The 16,189-nt window shown below is 35.4% G+C and overlaps 1 protein-coding gene across 4 annotated transcripts in view; it reads left to right on the top strand.

Moving 5' to 3' along the window:
- The window catches only part of LOC132703379 (helicase domino), a 55,643-nt gene that overhangs the window by 37,066 nt on the left and 2,388 nt on the right, over positions 1–16,189 (top strand). For all 4 annotated transcript variants that reach the window (XM_060672603.1, XM_060672602.1, XM_060672600.1 and 1 more), the window contains 5 exons: positions 6,047–6,438; positions 7,485–7,747; positions 11,613–11,979; positions 14,298–14,665; positions 16,025–16,174. In XM_060672603.1, coding sequence (XP_060528586.1) covers positions 6,047–6,438; positions 7,485–7,747; positions 11,613–11,979; positions 14,298–14,665; positions 16,025–16,174 — 1,540 coding nt within the window. The remainder of the gene's footprint in view (positions 1–6,046; positions 6,439–7,484; positions 7,748–11,612; positions 11,980–14,297; positions 14,666–16,024; positions 16,175–16,189) is intronic.

The following is a 16,189-nucleotide window of genomic DNA, read 5'->3' on the forward strand; positions in this document are numbered from 1 at the left end:
GTGAGCTAAGGGGTTTTAACGGGAAACTTTGGGTGGGAAACTTGTTTCTTAGTGCAAGAGATTAATGCAATGTAAATTTGCAATGGCAAGTATCATTAAACAGAGTGGAGCACGTAAATGTTATATCGCAAAGTTCAGATAAATTGCAGTGATAGTTTTCCATATTTCATTTTTTAACGTGTTATTTCTATTTCTTTTTTCTTCCATTTTAATCACATGATCCACGAACTTAATCCATTTTTCACAATCCACTGTCTTTATTCCTTCTTGCATTTTAAAATTGGTGGTATGACTTGCTACAATCCATTTTATTTCCCACGATGCTTTTACTATAGTTGGCCATCCTTCCATGGAAGCTTGCTTCGCGCTTTTAATTTTTTTTATTCTGCCACGTTTTAGTCAAGTTTCGAACAATTTCAGAATAACAAATTTCTCATTTTGAAAACGCGCAGTTTTACTAATGTGTTTCTCAGCAAGATCAACTACCTTTCCCTCTAAATCTCGGTACTGTTGACAATCATACTATGCCTATGGCATTCGACTAAGACCACTACTTTTTACAAGTCAGTAATGATTCATAACTGTCTTGCATTAAGAAATACAGCATAAGCCAGAAAATTCTGTTTTTTTGACATTGTTAGGACCCTGGGTTAATACAAATATTGTTGAGTTAATGGAGGCTCTTTTGGTTTGAGCGTCAACGACTTTTGAATCTTAAATGACACTACATTTTTCTGCATTTTTGAATTCAGGAGGTTATAACTATTTTTATCAATCTTTTTTTTTTAACTAATATTATTTTTAGGACAACCTAATTCAAATAGCATCCTTGTGAAAAGATAGGCTTTGTAAAATCAGCAGGTGTTTGGAAGATTTTGAAAGCAAAATTTGTGAAAAATCGTTGAAAAGTAAGCTCACAGGGAGAAAATGCCACAAGCTTGTACATTGTTATCTGATTATTTTGATCTGTGACTTTTTTCTAGATAACTAAGGCCGGATTTTTTACTGAGAATCCCATAACAAGTATCTGCAGAAACTTTACATTTTCTATTTCTCAATTTTTAACATGGAAACGAAAATAAAATTCTAAAACTAACCCAGACTACTCTATACAGGATGATTCATAAAGAATTTGCAAACTTTAAACTGCATATAATTGACTCCAAATTATTATGATTGAGCTCGACATGGGATATAGGGGGGTTGAGGACAAAGTTTAAATTTTATTCCGAATTTTGTCATTAATTTTTTATAGTGTAATAATAAACATTGACCGTTTTCAATTTTAAAAGTTATGGTCGAGACATGAAGAAATTCTTAAAAGATTCTAAGTCTCAAGTCTAACTCTTACTGGTTTATGATTTATTTTCCTTTAAAAAGTTAAAGGTATATTTGGGTATATGAATGTATGAGTAGTTTTCTTATTGGTGGATCTGCCATGGAAGTGACTTGGTTTAGCCACCAAGGAGTTCAAACTTAAACTTCTCAATATAGTCATACTTGAAAGATTGTTGTTGTTAAATATTGTTATCCGTACCTTTCCAATGACTTCAATAACTCGAGATATTTAAAAAATGAATCGATTTATCTGAATGATGTGACAACTAGCGCCCTCTAGGAACGATGTCCAAGTTTCGTATTGTATTCGTACTGGACACCAGAGACATTTGTGTGAGGCATGTTGAATTCAATCATAATATTTTTGGTATCTAGTATCTCCAGTTTAGAGAATTTCCATTTTATGAAGCACCCTATCTAACTTCACCAAAACACCTAAACACCAAAATAAATTTGTAAAAATTTAAATAATAAACTTAAATTTAACAAATCAAACACTCATTTGAACAGTACCACACGGAAAATTCATCGAGATAAGAGGCAAAAGTCGCTTTGGCTGAGCCAAATTTACTCCGAGGCTTCATTTGTTCATTCATTGTTTTGCGTGCATATTGCTATATCGTACTTCGATTGGTTTGTTTTTTTCAATATCACTTTCAAAAATGTAGTAGCAAAGAGAAAGGTCCGATCTACAGTAGGAATGAGTACAACTGAAACCTATCCTTGTCTTATTTGCTACTATGTTTTGGGGATATTTTCCTCCCAACACCTTCTCCTCCTTCTATATATTATAACAAGAATGTGCTAAAAAAATTGTTTTCCCTTCGAAACCGTCCGACTGCTCTCAAATATCATCGTCATCGTCTGTTTTGAGTTATTTACTAACGAAAATTCATGTTTTCCATAATTTGCTCCAACCCCTTCCTCTTATTATTATAGCATTATTCTTCTGATGCAGTCTTTTCATCCGCACTTATTAGTGTGTTTTCTTCCTGTACTTCTCTTTGATGACCTGACGAGGCCGCGTTTATCCTCTTCTACAAGTCTGTATGCTGTTAACTGTCCAGCTACAGTCATATTCGAAGACTATTTTTGCAACTCCGAATGTTTAGTTTTGATGGCGAAGAGCTTTGAACACATTGAGAATAATAACTTTCTCATTATTAGAGAGCGCAGTTTTGCTAATCCGTTTCACGGCAAGAAATTCAGAAACACTATCCATTTTAAAGAACTAACTTACCGCAGAAAAACTAAAATTCCTATTTAAAACGCGAAGGTGGGTCAACTACCTGTCCGTTTACCTGCCACTCTCGGGAACCTTGACAGTAAAAATTGTAATTCTGTCGCACTAACAAATAGTGCTTACAATGGATGATTTACTATTTATTGAAAATATTGAAAACAAAGATTGACAAATACCGAAATTATTATGGACCTTGGAGTTATTAACCAAGAATTCAGACAAGAAAATTATAAATAATAAAAAATATAAGTTCAGTGGCGCAGATTAAGCAGCAAATAAAATAATGTATTTAGAAATAGATGTGAATAATCAATATTATTATAATTGTTAAAGATTTTGTAGTTTACATTGTTGAGTAGTAAACTATTTTCTTAATCTTTAATTCAAATTATTTTTGAGGTAAAACGTTAATAACAAATTTAAAACTAATAAATTTGCTGAAGGACACTACTATTATTATGAAATTATTTTCTTCTGACGTGGAATAATTTCTCAACAAGGAACTGACCTATTTATTTAAACTATGCAATCTATGTTTGTGCAACTGGCTGGATCTATTGAGCCACAGGTCACATTTGAAATACTTCTCTGGTCCATAACCCCTAACCTACCTACTTTTTCAAAACATACAAAATCCCAACAAATACTGCTTATCCAGCAAATTGAAGTATTTATATGTAATAAATACTACCAATAAAGTATCTAACGAATTTAAATTAAATAAAATCTAAAGGACTTTTTGGCTAAAATAGAAGATACCTCTTTATATAACTCGTTAAAAAACTTGATAATTCTTCGTGATTTTTAATAAATTCAATTAAAATAATTTTTTGTTCGAACAATAATAACCGAATTATTTAAGTATAATAACGACATATATTTTTTCTACTCCCGTCTGTAAAATACCTAATTACCCACCGATCTAGCGTGTGACCACGTCAGTTTCGTTTGCCATGAATCCGAGCCACTTCAGACACTTCCGGGATTTTACCGCTCGAGTTTGGGAACAATCAATCGGATGTTTTCGGAGATATTTCCTACGCCTTGAATTTTGAGGTTTGTCAATTCTGACGGTCATGTCAGTGAACGTATTCGTGTTATTTTGCCTAAAGGGGTCCAAAAACTAACGGTCGTAGAAAAAGTATAGTATAACTAAAGTATAGGTAAACTTTTTAAGTCACTCCGCTCCGCTTGTGCCTCATAAACTCGTGAGTCAAATGCCGTTTACCGCACTTGTTGCATAATATACTATTGTCATAACCTAAACAACACAAATAGTAATATATAATTTTTTACGTGGCTAGCGAACTTTAGCCCACGAACCTAAAAGGATTCGAATGATTATAATGAAAAGTCAAGAATAACATTGGAGTGACGTTCGCAAATTACCATTGGCAGAAATATGTATACTCGCATTTGCGCACCTTTTCAAGAACAGCGCCACAGAAACTTTAGAAAATCAATTCTCACAGAAATAATTATTGAATATTTGGCTACAAAAGTCGAAATATGCTACAACATACATGGGCGCTCTATGTGACAACTTTGTTACTTGTGACTCCATCCACTGTGTATTTGCCTTTAACCAAACAAACTAATTGACTTGATCGTACGGCTTATTCGGGGATGTCCTATTTTTACTGAAAAAAAGACTTGTTTTTGTTTTCATTCATAACCTCAGTTTCTTTTGCTTGTGTGTCTGCTTAGTTAATTTTTATATTGTTCTCATTTTGCTTCAATATTGAAGTGGCTGAACCAAAAGAAATTTAGAGAAAAGCGGGTAATCCTGCAATTTAAGTATTAAGTGGAGGGGAAATTTTCACTGCGGGTGCCACATGACATCTAGCTGAACAGTGTTGTCAAGCAGTTGTATATAATCGATTTAACCAAGAAATTATACGAAATAGCAAAATTGATTATAAACTGCTCGTTTCATGTTTTACTAAAAAGTCTTAACATCTTCAATCCAAAAAAAACTTAGCCATGATTTTAAAATATGCAGTAATAAAATTCATCTTCTCTTACGTTTTTCTTTTCCACTTTTGAACTTAACTCATAAACCGAACATTTTCAATGATGTTAGATAGTTTCGACCTAGCAAAATTTACAGCATAAAATAACGGCGAGCTTTTAGTGGTAGTGTTTTATTTAATTATTGTAATAACCTAACAGCAATAACAGTGTTATATACCAAAACAATGTGTTTACTTAAGGTGTGCAAAATGACAATGGAATAAAAAGTATATAGCAGACTAGCAGAAATTCTAGTCGCAGATAAAAGAGAATTAATTCTATTGGGTTTTATTGGTGTTTAAATGTCTCGGAAAAGGGAGATCCAATCCACAACTCTAACCTCACCTCGTGTGTTATAAAGTTTTTGGGATATTCCAACAGTATATAATAGCGAGGATCATCCTGCCCCTTCATGCACAGTCGGCATTTCTAGGTCCACTTTTCCTTTATAAAGGACATCTCATTGTTGCATATGCATAGTCTATTATTCTTAACTAGACACCTGCTTGCCAGCCAATTGTTAAACGGGAGTCATCACCAAAAAATACGTGTGTGCTAAGCTTAATTAAAAATGAAACACCTCATGAAATCTGAAAAATTCAAAATTGTATTTTAGATATTATTTAAAACTAACCTAGGTCCTGAAGAATCCAATTATCCACAATTATGGCCAGACCATTTAATATCGTGTTGAGACCGACAATGTTAATTATATGTATCGGTACAAGAAAGAAGGGATACGTTCTAAGAAATATATTTGAATATTTTGCAACGAGCGACTAAAGATACTATAAAGAACTATGGTTAGGTCAACTAACAATTTTGATATCTATGGTTGGATCTGGGAATGTACAACCCACGAATAAACAATTGCTTACTTCAGTAAGTAATTCTAGTTACTTCAGGTTGACCGATAGCGATTTTTAAGTGTTCAGCTGTTGTGATCTGATGGCAAAAAAATTGGAATACACAATGCTGTAGGTGTCCAAACACTTCATTTTTCTTGAGTAACCTGTAAACCAAGAGGAAGTTTGTATCTTCATTGTCAACCTGGCGCAAACGTCTGCATTTCAACAATCACAAATGTCTGCTTTTTCTATTGGTTGCTTATGGAACGTATATAAATTAACTAAAAACTAGTTACTCGGTTTCCACATTTTCTCACCTAACAAAAAAATGCATGTAACAATTTGCAGCAACGGGATTTATGTCTTTAAAGCGTTATCGACTGCACGCTCCAAAAAAAAAATCAATATTTTCCGCGAGCATATCGAATATTATTTATGATTTCTCCTTCTTACTATTACTATCTATATACATTATAGTCTGGCTTACTAAGGCGCAAAGTGTATTGATTTTAATAAAAAAGCAGTGAGACTTCCTATCACAAATCGTAGTATTTGGAGCTACCACTCTATGGCTTCTCGTAAAATGTTCGAATATGTTCGACAGGTTCGAGACCCTCAAAGCCATATCGAACCGGCGACTGTCTTCGACGAGAACGGTCATCAACAATCCATTGATGAACAAGACGAAAAACCTGTCTACGCTAAACGAATGCGGCATCGATATCGATCGTCCGGTGTTGCCGGTGGAGGTGGCCGCCAGACGGGCCGAACGCATCGCGAAAGAGAAGAAAACGATGACTCCGGAGCAGTTGGCCAAAGTGCAGATGATGAAGGGCATCCTGACCGCACAACAAGCTGGAACGACTACGTCGGCCGGTGCGCAGCAAATAGCCTCGATACCGATAGTGACAATACCGGCGTCTCAGGCGATTTGCCAAGTAACGACCGCCGTTACGACGATTACAGCGGCAACCGCGACCACGGTGGCTACGTCGAGTAAGTTTTTCCTTTTGTAGCTAAATTTATCGAGCGAAATACATGAAAAAATTAACTATACTTGAATTTAATGAATTTTTGGTATGTTATCCTAACTAAAATTTCATGCCATTTAGTTTGGCCTACGATGCACTAAATGTTTCTGCTATTGTTGGGAACGCTGCACCAACCCCCACAAATCAACCAATAACAAACTGGGAAAACATACATTTTCTTAGGAAAATATTTTAGAGTCGTCTTAAACCTTGAATTTCGAAATCAGTTTAAACTTGTGTTTTTAATATATTCATGTTATTAAACAGTCGCTCCGCTGGATCCAAATAAACTCGCAACTGATGGCAGTTTTAGGAAGGCACTTACGGTGTTGCCAATTCAACTTGAAACAGATGACAATATTGCAAAAAATCAAATCTATTTCTTTTTTAAAAAAAGGGCGGTAAAGCTCATTTTTTAAAAACGTTAAATGCAAAAAATTTTTGACTCTAAATAGTGTATATACAATTAGAAATACAGTTGGTTATTGTTCTGGCACAACGAAACACCTACACCATACGGAAGTACTGTATATATTTATGGTCAAAACACGTGTGTTTAACTTTTTTTCTTCAGTGTCGTACATAAATTGTTCCTTGTTTTAAAATTATCCGTATAAAGATTTCCGTCATAATTTTTTTACCTCAGGCTCTGGCTCGCTTATGTTTTAAGTCTTCTTGCAAACCATTTGCCATTAGGATATAGGCAAAGAAACCTATCCACTCTTTTTTTTTAAATAACCTTGTCAAGGTGTAAGTGCTGTGGTGTCTGGGATGACTTTCATTTGTTACTAGCATATGATATTAATTGTTAATTTTACCTTGTCAAAATAAATTTAATTTAATTCAGATTGATAAATTAACCTGCAAAAAGGGCTTACCATCAACAAAGGGTTGAAGGAACAAGTCGAAGTTGTGTTTAAGGGAAGTTTAAAATCATTGTTTCATAACCGATAGTCTACATTGTGTATGCATTTAATGTGCATTTATCACCGTGTTGTTATGTATTTATAGGTAACCTGAGATCTCCAAGAAGCATGTCGTCACCATTGCAGGGTTCGACGCTTGTCACGGTGTCTGGATTGACTTCCGCACAGCTACAGGCAGCCGCCCAACGCCTAGTGATATCGCCCGGTGCCGCCAATCAAACCAAAGCAGTTTTGGGTGGTACTTCTGGCACACAAACCAAACAGTTCAGTCAAGCCCAGCTGCAAATGATCAGGCAGGCGGCGTCCATCAAGCAGCAATTAAGATTGCACACAGGCAATTTGACCCAAGTAAGTCTTTTTTTGTCTTTCTACTCCCTCTTCTTCGTGTGACGTAAAAAGGACTTTTTTTCTGTTCAATTTCGAATCTAAGTAAATTGATTGGTTCAGTTTTTTATGTGTGATAGTGATGGGTAAATATAAGTCATTCATAAAATTGGTGTTGTGATAGTAAGGTGTGAAGTGTTGCCTAAATATGAGTGGTTGCTAAAGTAACCCTGTAAGGTAGGAGACAATAACAGGGAACTTGAACAAAATATTAATTTTAAAAATATTGCTTATAAAAGTAACTTTATGCTATTAAAAGAACCATAGTTCACAAAAAAAAACATAGTTGTAAAATTTAAATCATCTTTGAAACGTGCTGTCATTGGTTGTGACGTCAATTCGCTCGTAATATTACCCTCCAACCAAACGGTAGCATAGAGAAGCCATATCGCTTGGTTTTGCTGCCTTATATTCCGTAAAAATGGAGGCAGGATGTTTTTTAAACCTTTATTACCATTTTAACTAGACATTTTACAAACGGCATATTAATAACGCCATTTTCCTAACAGTTTCGCGCGCTAATGCTAATGTAACAATGGATGCCTATAGTAAGACTACAATAAACACAACAATATTATCTTGTGTTTAGTATCGAAAAGAATGTTTTGAAAACGAACAAAGGCGATTTTTATATGTCAATCTCATGATTCACCTTTAGTGGATAGGTTGGTAATATCGTTCATACAAAATACGGAAAGTTTTTTTTGCTGAGGTTCGCGGTTTTAAAGCTAAAAGGTATGTTTATAGAAAATTCAGCCCCAGTTTTAAACCAAGACAATATTGTAATCAGCTTAAAGTTTTCTTGTTTTTAAAATTCAAATGGTATTTCAAATAAAATGTAAATTATTCAACAAAACAAAATGATTTTTTTTAAAGTCGTGGAAACCTAAATACTGATTTTAAAGTATATTTGTATTGATAACTTAAAGTGTTCATTATTTTATATAGACCAAGAAGCCATTCCTATGGAGACTGCAATGGGATGGATGCAAATTCGAAAAGTTAAAAATGTGTGCACGGTTAAGGCCAAATTCACACCTGAACATAAAGAAAACGACGAAAAACTGAATGAATGAAAAAACGAAATGAAAAACAACTGCTTTTATTTTCTAGTGGACGAATAAAAAGTTTACCTGCCGTTTTACGGGTTGTACTCAAAAACGATTTCATGGTTTGTAATATTGTTTTTGCGTTGCTTCCATTATCATGTAAAGAACACTTAACACAAATACAAACTGGCTTAGATTAAATACAAATACACCTTTCCACGGACCAAAAATAATTATAACATCCCGCCGTATTGGTGGAAAAGGAGCGCTATGACGTCACTATCATTCCCGCGCGTTTAGTGTCGTTTAACTTAAATATTGGGTTTTGAGTTTTAGTATTTGGTATGCACTATTTCTATACATAAACAAATGTAATAAAGAAATAAAAAAAATGTTCAAGTTCTTTATTCCCGAGAGAGGTAATACATCATTTTCGTGTGAGATTACAATGTAACAATATTAAAATTTTAATAATCACATTATAAATAGTTAAGTTAATAGTATATTATGCAACAAGTGTGATAAACGGCGCTCAAGTCACGAGTAGTTAAAAAAAAATCAAAGTGTTGCATACTATGCTTTTTTTCGACCGTTAGTTTTTTGGTACATTTTTGTTAAACAACATGAATACATTCACCGACTTCAAGCCGTGGCAACATCTCCGCTTGCTCCCAAACCCCTGCAGTAATATTCCGCAAATGTCCGAAGGGCCTCCGCTACATTTGAAACGAAAATGGTGTGGTAAAATGATACTTTCCGCGATTTAACTAACCGTGGTTGCCGATTTTTAAAAAATGATTTTATTTTCGAATTACGAGTTTACAAGGTTACTACATATATATTTTCAACTGACTGCCCGCTGCGCATCTCGCTCATCGTAATATGTTGCCAGTCTTGCACATTCAGCAAGTTCTCAGGGTGTATGGTAACATTACTCCTCCCCGCTTAGAGTTAACTACACCTGGTGAATGGCAGTTCAATTATCGGAATTTCTTCTTCCTTCTTCCGTCGTCTCTGGTGACCAAGTACTTGTAGGCTACATAAACAGGCTACAACAAAAACAACATATACAAAAATGGTCCATATTTTCCATTATCTATTATTCCATTATCTTATTTTCGATCTGATGCAACTCGTCTAACTTAATTTCTCGTAGATGGAAACTTAAGTTAAGGACAGGAAGATTCGGAGTCATATAATCTAAATCGGGAGAGGTAATGTTTGTTGGAATTATCCAGTCGGTTTATTGTTGGTGACGTAGATCTGTTCGCAGGAAGTAGGTTTTGATAATTGCAGTAACTGAACTTCGCAAGGACTCTTCGTTCCAAGTTTTTTTACATTTCTTTGCGGACGTAAGTACATTGACGTTGTCATTTCTTTGCAGGGATAACTTCTTTGATATATTTAGGGTAATTAATTTTTGAAATATTTGTTACGCGGTATAACAACCTTGAATTGACTCTGGTGTTTAATAGAGACAGACAGAATATTTAAATTCATTTGGATTTATTAGTGGAATGTTATAGTCCAAAATAGAATAAATCTTTTTATGTTCAAGAGTATAAGTATCTAAATGAATGATCTCGAAAGGTTTCAGTGCTGTAGGGGTAACACTAATTTCAGTTTCGGCATTATAAACTTCTGTCGTAATTTTTGGTGGGTTGTAATTTTGTTTTGAAGTACTAGGTAAATGTATATATGTTGTTGACTCTATTTACGACATAGGTGTGAGTGATGGATCGTGTTTTTGTTGATTGGGTGTAAACACATTTGTTTGATTATTAAGTTTACAGAATACTTGAGAAATAGTAAAATATTTTTGTGGAGTTCTATTAAAATTGGGCCTAATATTGACAGGTTGTGAAGGTAATTTAGGTTTAAATGTATCATACGGTGTGCGCATGTTAAAACTTGGTGCTCTAGGAAAACCATATGGGTTTTGTGCATTGACATTTTGTAGTCTGAACATACCGTGATTTGCCTGGAATGAATGCATTGGCAAATTTGTTTGAATCGGTTTAAAACTGGGATATTTCTTTCAATCGGAGTACTTCATTTGTATTGGTTTTGAAGATAATGAATGTTAAATTCTTTGGTTACAAAATGCAAAGCCTGCGTTATTTGGCCGCATACATCTGATTGTAATGAGAAGAGGTTCTCTTAACCCTGATAAAAACGTTTTTAAAGCAAGACTACTGTAGAGATTTCGTTTTAAAGTTTTAGATGCATCAGTGGTTTCATGACAATCTATATAAGAACGTAATAAATTTAAAATGTCCAATATTCGGTCATAAAGCTGAGATGGTTTTTCGTTGGGAATTTGCTTCACCATAACTACAAAACTGAGAAGGTTTTTCGTTGGGAATTTGGTTAACCATAACTAAATTTCGGTTCCAACAAGATTGACTTCGAAAAATCGTGGCTGTGCAGTCTACAAAGTCTCTATGCTTTGTATTTTAAAAAAGGCTTTTTGTCCTAGAGGCACGCATTGTTTTTGTATCGTGTTCCTGCGGACCACTATAGAACTTTTGCAAAATCGATGTAATTTTATTGAGCATTTAATTATTGTCTTAGTTTCTCAAAATGTTTACGTGCGTCACGTTAAATGAAGACAATGAGAGCGAACATTTTCAGTACACTGTACAATGCTTATCAATTAACTTTATAAATTTTTATAGTTTTTTTTTCTGTCCAATTTCGCAATTGTAAACAGTGTCCCATCTTTAGTCGGTAAACTGCGTCCGAGAGTTTTCAATAATTAGACATGCGATTTTTTCCAGGCGGTCAAAGCCTCGACCGTGAACATAGGCCAGCAAACGGTCGTGCAGTTTACGCAAGCACAGCCGAGGGCTCAGTTTGTTCGCCAGGGGGCGGTGACGGTCGGAACTAAATCGGGCGTGACGAGGACGGTGACGGAAAGCGAAGTGGCGCAGCTGCTAAAGAAGCAACACCAGTTGCAGCAGCAAAAGTTGGCGGCCGCCGCCGCGGGCGGCAATTCGTCGCCCGGCAACGGTGGCGTTTCCGGAAGTGGTGGTACGATTCACGGGTTGACGCCACAAGCGCTCGCTCAAGCTATCCAACAGGTGGGCGGAAGTTCCGGTTCTTCGGTGACCACTTTGGTAAAGGCTGTGTCGTCTTCAGCCGGAGGTAAGCGATTTTCCGATTCATTCTGATTTCCCTTTTATACCTTGTTTCATAATGCGAGAGAGTAATAAAATGTAGATTCGCAAAGATACGGATCGTTATATTTAATTTAAGCGCTTCGTAACTCCCTAACTCCAAATTAGGGTCACACTAATTTGCATACAATAGACAGACCGTAATAAACACTGTCTCGGATGACTGATTCTCATATTGATGACAGGTAGAGGCCTAAGTCGCCTAAGATTGTTAGGTTGTTTATAGATTTCTATAGACTCTCGGATTTTTCGTTGGTAGAAGAATTGATTAAATGCAAGAATTTTAGTTTTATCGAATAAAATTTTATGTCAGGTTTGGTGATTGTGTTTGGCAACAACTGATGAGTTGCCTTAGTGGTAAGGCTCTTTCGTGTTCTTTGAGCCTAGTTGATATTTTTCGTTCGGTTTCTCCAATGTATTCTTTGCTGCATATGCATGGAATGCTGTAAACTTCTGGCATCTCAAATAGAATTTTATCTTTGACGGACCAAAGATGTTGAGAGATTTTTGGACAGGTGGTAAATCTGGTTTGGACGTTATAATTGATATGTGGTCACTGATATTTTGAATGTAAGGAAGGACCACAGTTCCAAGTGTAGGATTGCTTGCGGCCTCATTGCTATTAGAAGGTTTTAGTGAATTGCATTTTTTGATCAAACACTTAATATCTTTAATGTGGAAATTATTAGACACAAAAGGTAAGGTATTTTAATTCTGGATTCAGTGACTCGGGTTGACATAGTTTTACAGCTCTGTAAACAAGAAAGTTGATAACCGATGATTTTTGGGCTGGATGTGATGTGTATCGGTCGGTGTGCGTAAGTTTTCAGGTTTTCTGTAAACACAATGATTCCATGTTAGGTCTGATTTTCTATTGATAAGAATTTCTAAGAATGGAAGGTTATTATTAATTTACAACTCAATGGTAAAACGTATGTAAGGGTGTATAGAGTTTAAATGTCTAAGAAAATCTACTAGGGTTTCTTGACATTTAAACTGACTACACCACAAAACCTTCCAGGAGTTATTTTTTCAAAGTATTCCAAAGAGCTAAATATTGGCAGTTTTCGTATATCAGAATATAAATCTGGCTTGCTATGACTAATCCACGAGGTGTTTTAAAGTCCCTACAAATTTTGAAGTGAAAATCTTTGACTAATTTTTGATGCACAATGTGTGAAGGATCCATGACTATAACAGCTAGGAGGAGGGTTAATATCCAGCATTTGCTGAAAGTAGATTTGTATATTTATATCTTAGCCTCTAGCCCGTTTGGATTGGAAGCAGTGGTTCTCTTTTGAGTGTCTTTGTAACGAAAATTAATTTCCTTTAATGTTTTCCACAATTTCTTCTTAACCATCAATGAAATTGATGAAAAATTCATGAAATGAAATCATCTTTTTTTAATTTCAAATATTATTTTAGAGTATTCTAGTATTCTTAAATAAAAAAATCGTTTTCTTTATAACCGTTTCTTTTCTTCCTGTACTTTTCTTCATTCACTTGTTGAGGTCGTATTTCTCTTCGTGTCCAAGTCGTTATAATGTTGGCTGTCAACTCTATTCATACTCGAACACATTTTAACTATTTTGGCAACTTCGAATATGGATTTTTGGCGGCGAAGACCTTTGAATACATAGATAGTAATAATTTTCTTATTGTAAGAAAGCGTAGTTTAATCCGTTTCTCAGCAACACTGGCCATTGTCAACTTTGCCAACAACTGCCTGAAAATAACTTTTATTCTACTTTTAAACACTAAGGGCCTGGTAGTTGACCACCGGTACTCTCGGGACAGTACTACGCCTATGGTGATGTTCAATTGATTTATAACTCCTCTTCATTATGAAGCAGTGCATATATATCCCTCCAAAAGGTTGGCTAGAAATGCAATGGAAATATTAATGAATTAATTAATTAATGGCATTTTACTTTTCTTTTAACTTTTTATTGAAAGTAAAGCGTTCAAATAATTATTTATGCAAAAAAAAATTATTCAACTATTTCTTTGAAACATCCTGATTCTGCTTTTTTTTATTTACTTCGGTTTTCGGTTTTCTTCAACTAATTAAGCGCAAAGACAAGTGAAAACAGTCTATCCATTTCTAAGACTAACCGCAACGTCTATTGCGAACGCTGACCTAGCAACACTGACCTTTTTTTTTTCTTCCCATCAGAGAATAGTTTTGTAGTTACGCAGAGTTTTCACGGCCTACGCTAAGAATAAAGCCGTCACATTCATCACCATCCTAGTTATTTTTCACTTTTCACTGTTCATATTTTTCAGTGACCCAAACGGTAACTATTCCGGTTACGGGTGTAACTCTTAACACTTCGGGCGCCAAGACTATCGTTCCCACATTCAAAACCGGCTCGCCTCAACAACTAAGGCACATACAGATTCAGCAACAGCTTCTGGCTCAAAAGAAGATCGCCGGCCAAAAGCTAAGCATCGCCCAAGTGGGCGGCAAGACTAGCCTACCGACGCAGCTTATCGTCGGTTCCAAACCGCTGTCTACGGCCATGACGGTGCAGCAATTTCAGCAAGTTATTAGAGCGCCCCTCAACGTCTCCCAAGGACCGGTCGTACTGGCCAAAGGACCGTCGAGGGTTATTCCCGTAAACACCATTCAAGGCACGAAGCAAACCATTCAGGTAAAGTAGAACTGACAGAAGAATTTTTGACTTTACAAACACTAGAAAATTACTGAGTTCTATTCCAGAAACGTACAAGTTTGTAAGCAATAAGTAGATTCTAGGTTTGGCAAAATTTGTGTTTGCTTGCGTTTCATAAAACGACAAGTGGTCGATAACATGTGATGGTACCCTTGTTATCTATTAAAGTTCTTGTACCTAACTAACAATGTTCGTCTGAAAAATGAAGAAATTATTCAAATACGTAGGAGAATATTTCCACTCGTTATTCGAGCAAGTGTCAGCAGAGGTGTGTGTGTTTGCCATTAACCCAATCAAATTTCACCAATGTGTTCGTTGACCTGAAAATATTTTAACCTTTTCTGTTGGTCTTTTTGGCAACAGCGGGATTCTCACAAATTATTGGTTGTGTTGGTGTGACATTAGCGAAAATAGATTAGTAAATATGAATGAGTGTTGCCTATAAGAGAGATAAAAAAAAAACAAGACATTTAGTTGAGAACAAGCATTGGAATTTTGAAGGAAAACTTTCCTCTACTTAACTATATCCCTTTATCGCCTGTATATAGAGCTAACTTATATGTTTTTCATTATCTCACAACAACATACAGTTAACCTGTACGTTAAATAGAAATGACATCAACGTAGCTGGTGGCCACATTTCTGGGAATAATCGTAAACAAAGATGTGAATTTCTAAATAAAAATCACGTTTTATTAGAAAAAAACTCCACTTTTGCGCGCGTTTCATCAATTTCATCAATTTTACGTATAGTTCCACCGTTCTTCTTCATTTTCATTGTCGTCGAAGTTATCATTGTTTTGACCTTCACAAGAACTTTCAAACTCTCTGTCCCTACGCGCAGTCCTTCAGATGAGGTGCAGACTTTTGTTGAATTGTTTTTCGACTTTCTATTTTATCCTTTTTTTTTTGTTATATTGCTGGAAAAACTGACGAACTATTTCTCAAGTGGCTTCTTCTTATAATTGTTGTCTACAACACTTTGTGCTTTGTGAATTTCTTAAAAATTTAGGCAAAATATTGTTTTTCTAGCATGGGCATAACAGGCTACTCGAATAATAATAAAAGGCAATCCAGAGAACTATAGAGCAGTTGCGCTTGTTACTGGGAGTGCTTTACCTCATTATTACAACATATTTTGTCGTGTCTTGAGAACCACGAGTAGCAATCTAGATTTCGACGTATTACTCTTTGCTTGGAAAGGTGAAAAGTGCATGTCACTTTCAATTATTTTAAACAAACATTTGATTAATGATAATAATAAAATCAGGAGACTCGTATAGTAAACCTTAGAATATTGTTGACGGCGTCCCATAATAATTTTAAACATATTGGCAGGTTGTTTCTGCAGCTTCGCAACCTTTGAGCACGTTGCATCCGCAGTCGGCGTCTACCTTGGCGGGTGCTTTGGCGGGTATTAAGGTTCCAAGTGCTTCAAACTCCCCCCAGGCTTCGTCGGGATTGAGCCAGAACATTTCTGTCCGCCAGGTAATTCTTATCCAT

This window comes from Cylas formicarius, unplaced genomic scaffold, assembly GCF_029955315.1.
Source record: "Cylas formicarius isolate icCylForm1 unplaced genomic scaffold, icCylForm1.1 PGA_scaffold_6__28_contigs__length_40554024, whole genome shotgun sequence".
Lineage (NCBI taxonomy): Eukaryota > Metazoa > Arthropoda > Insecta > Coleoptera > Brentidae > Cylas > Cylas formicarius.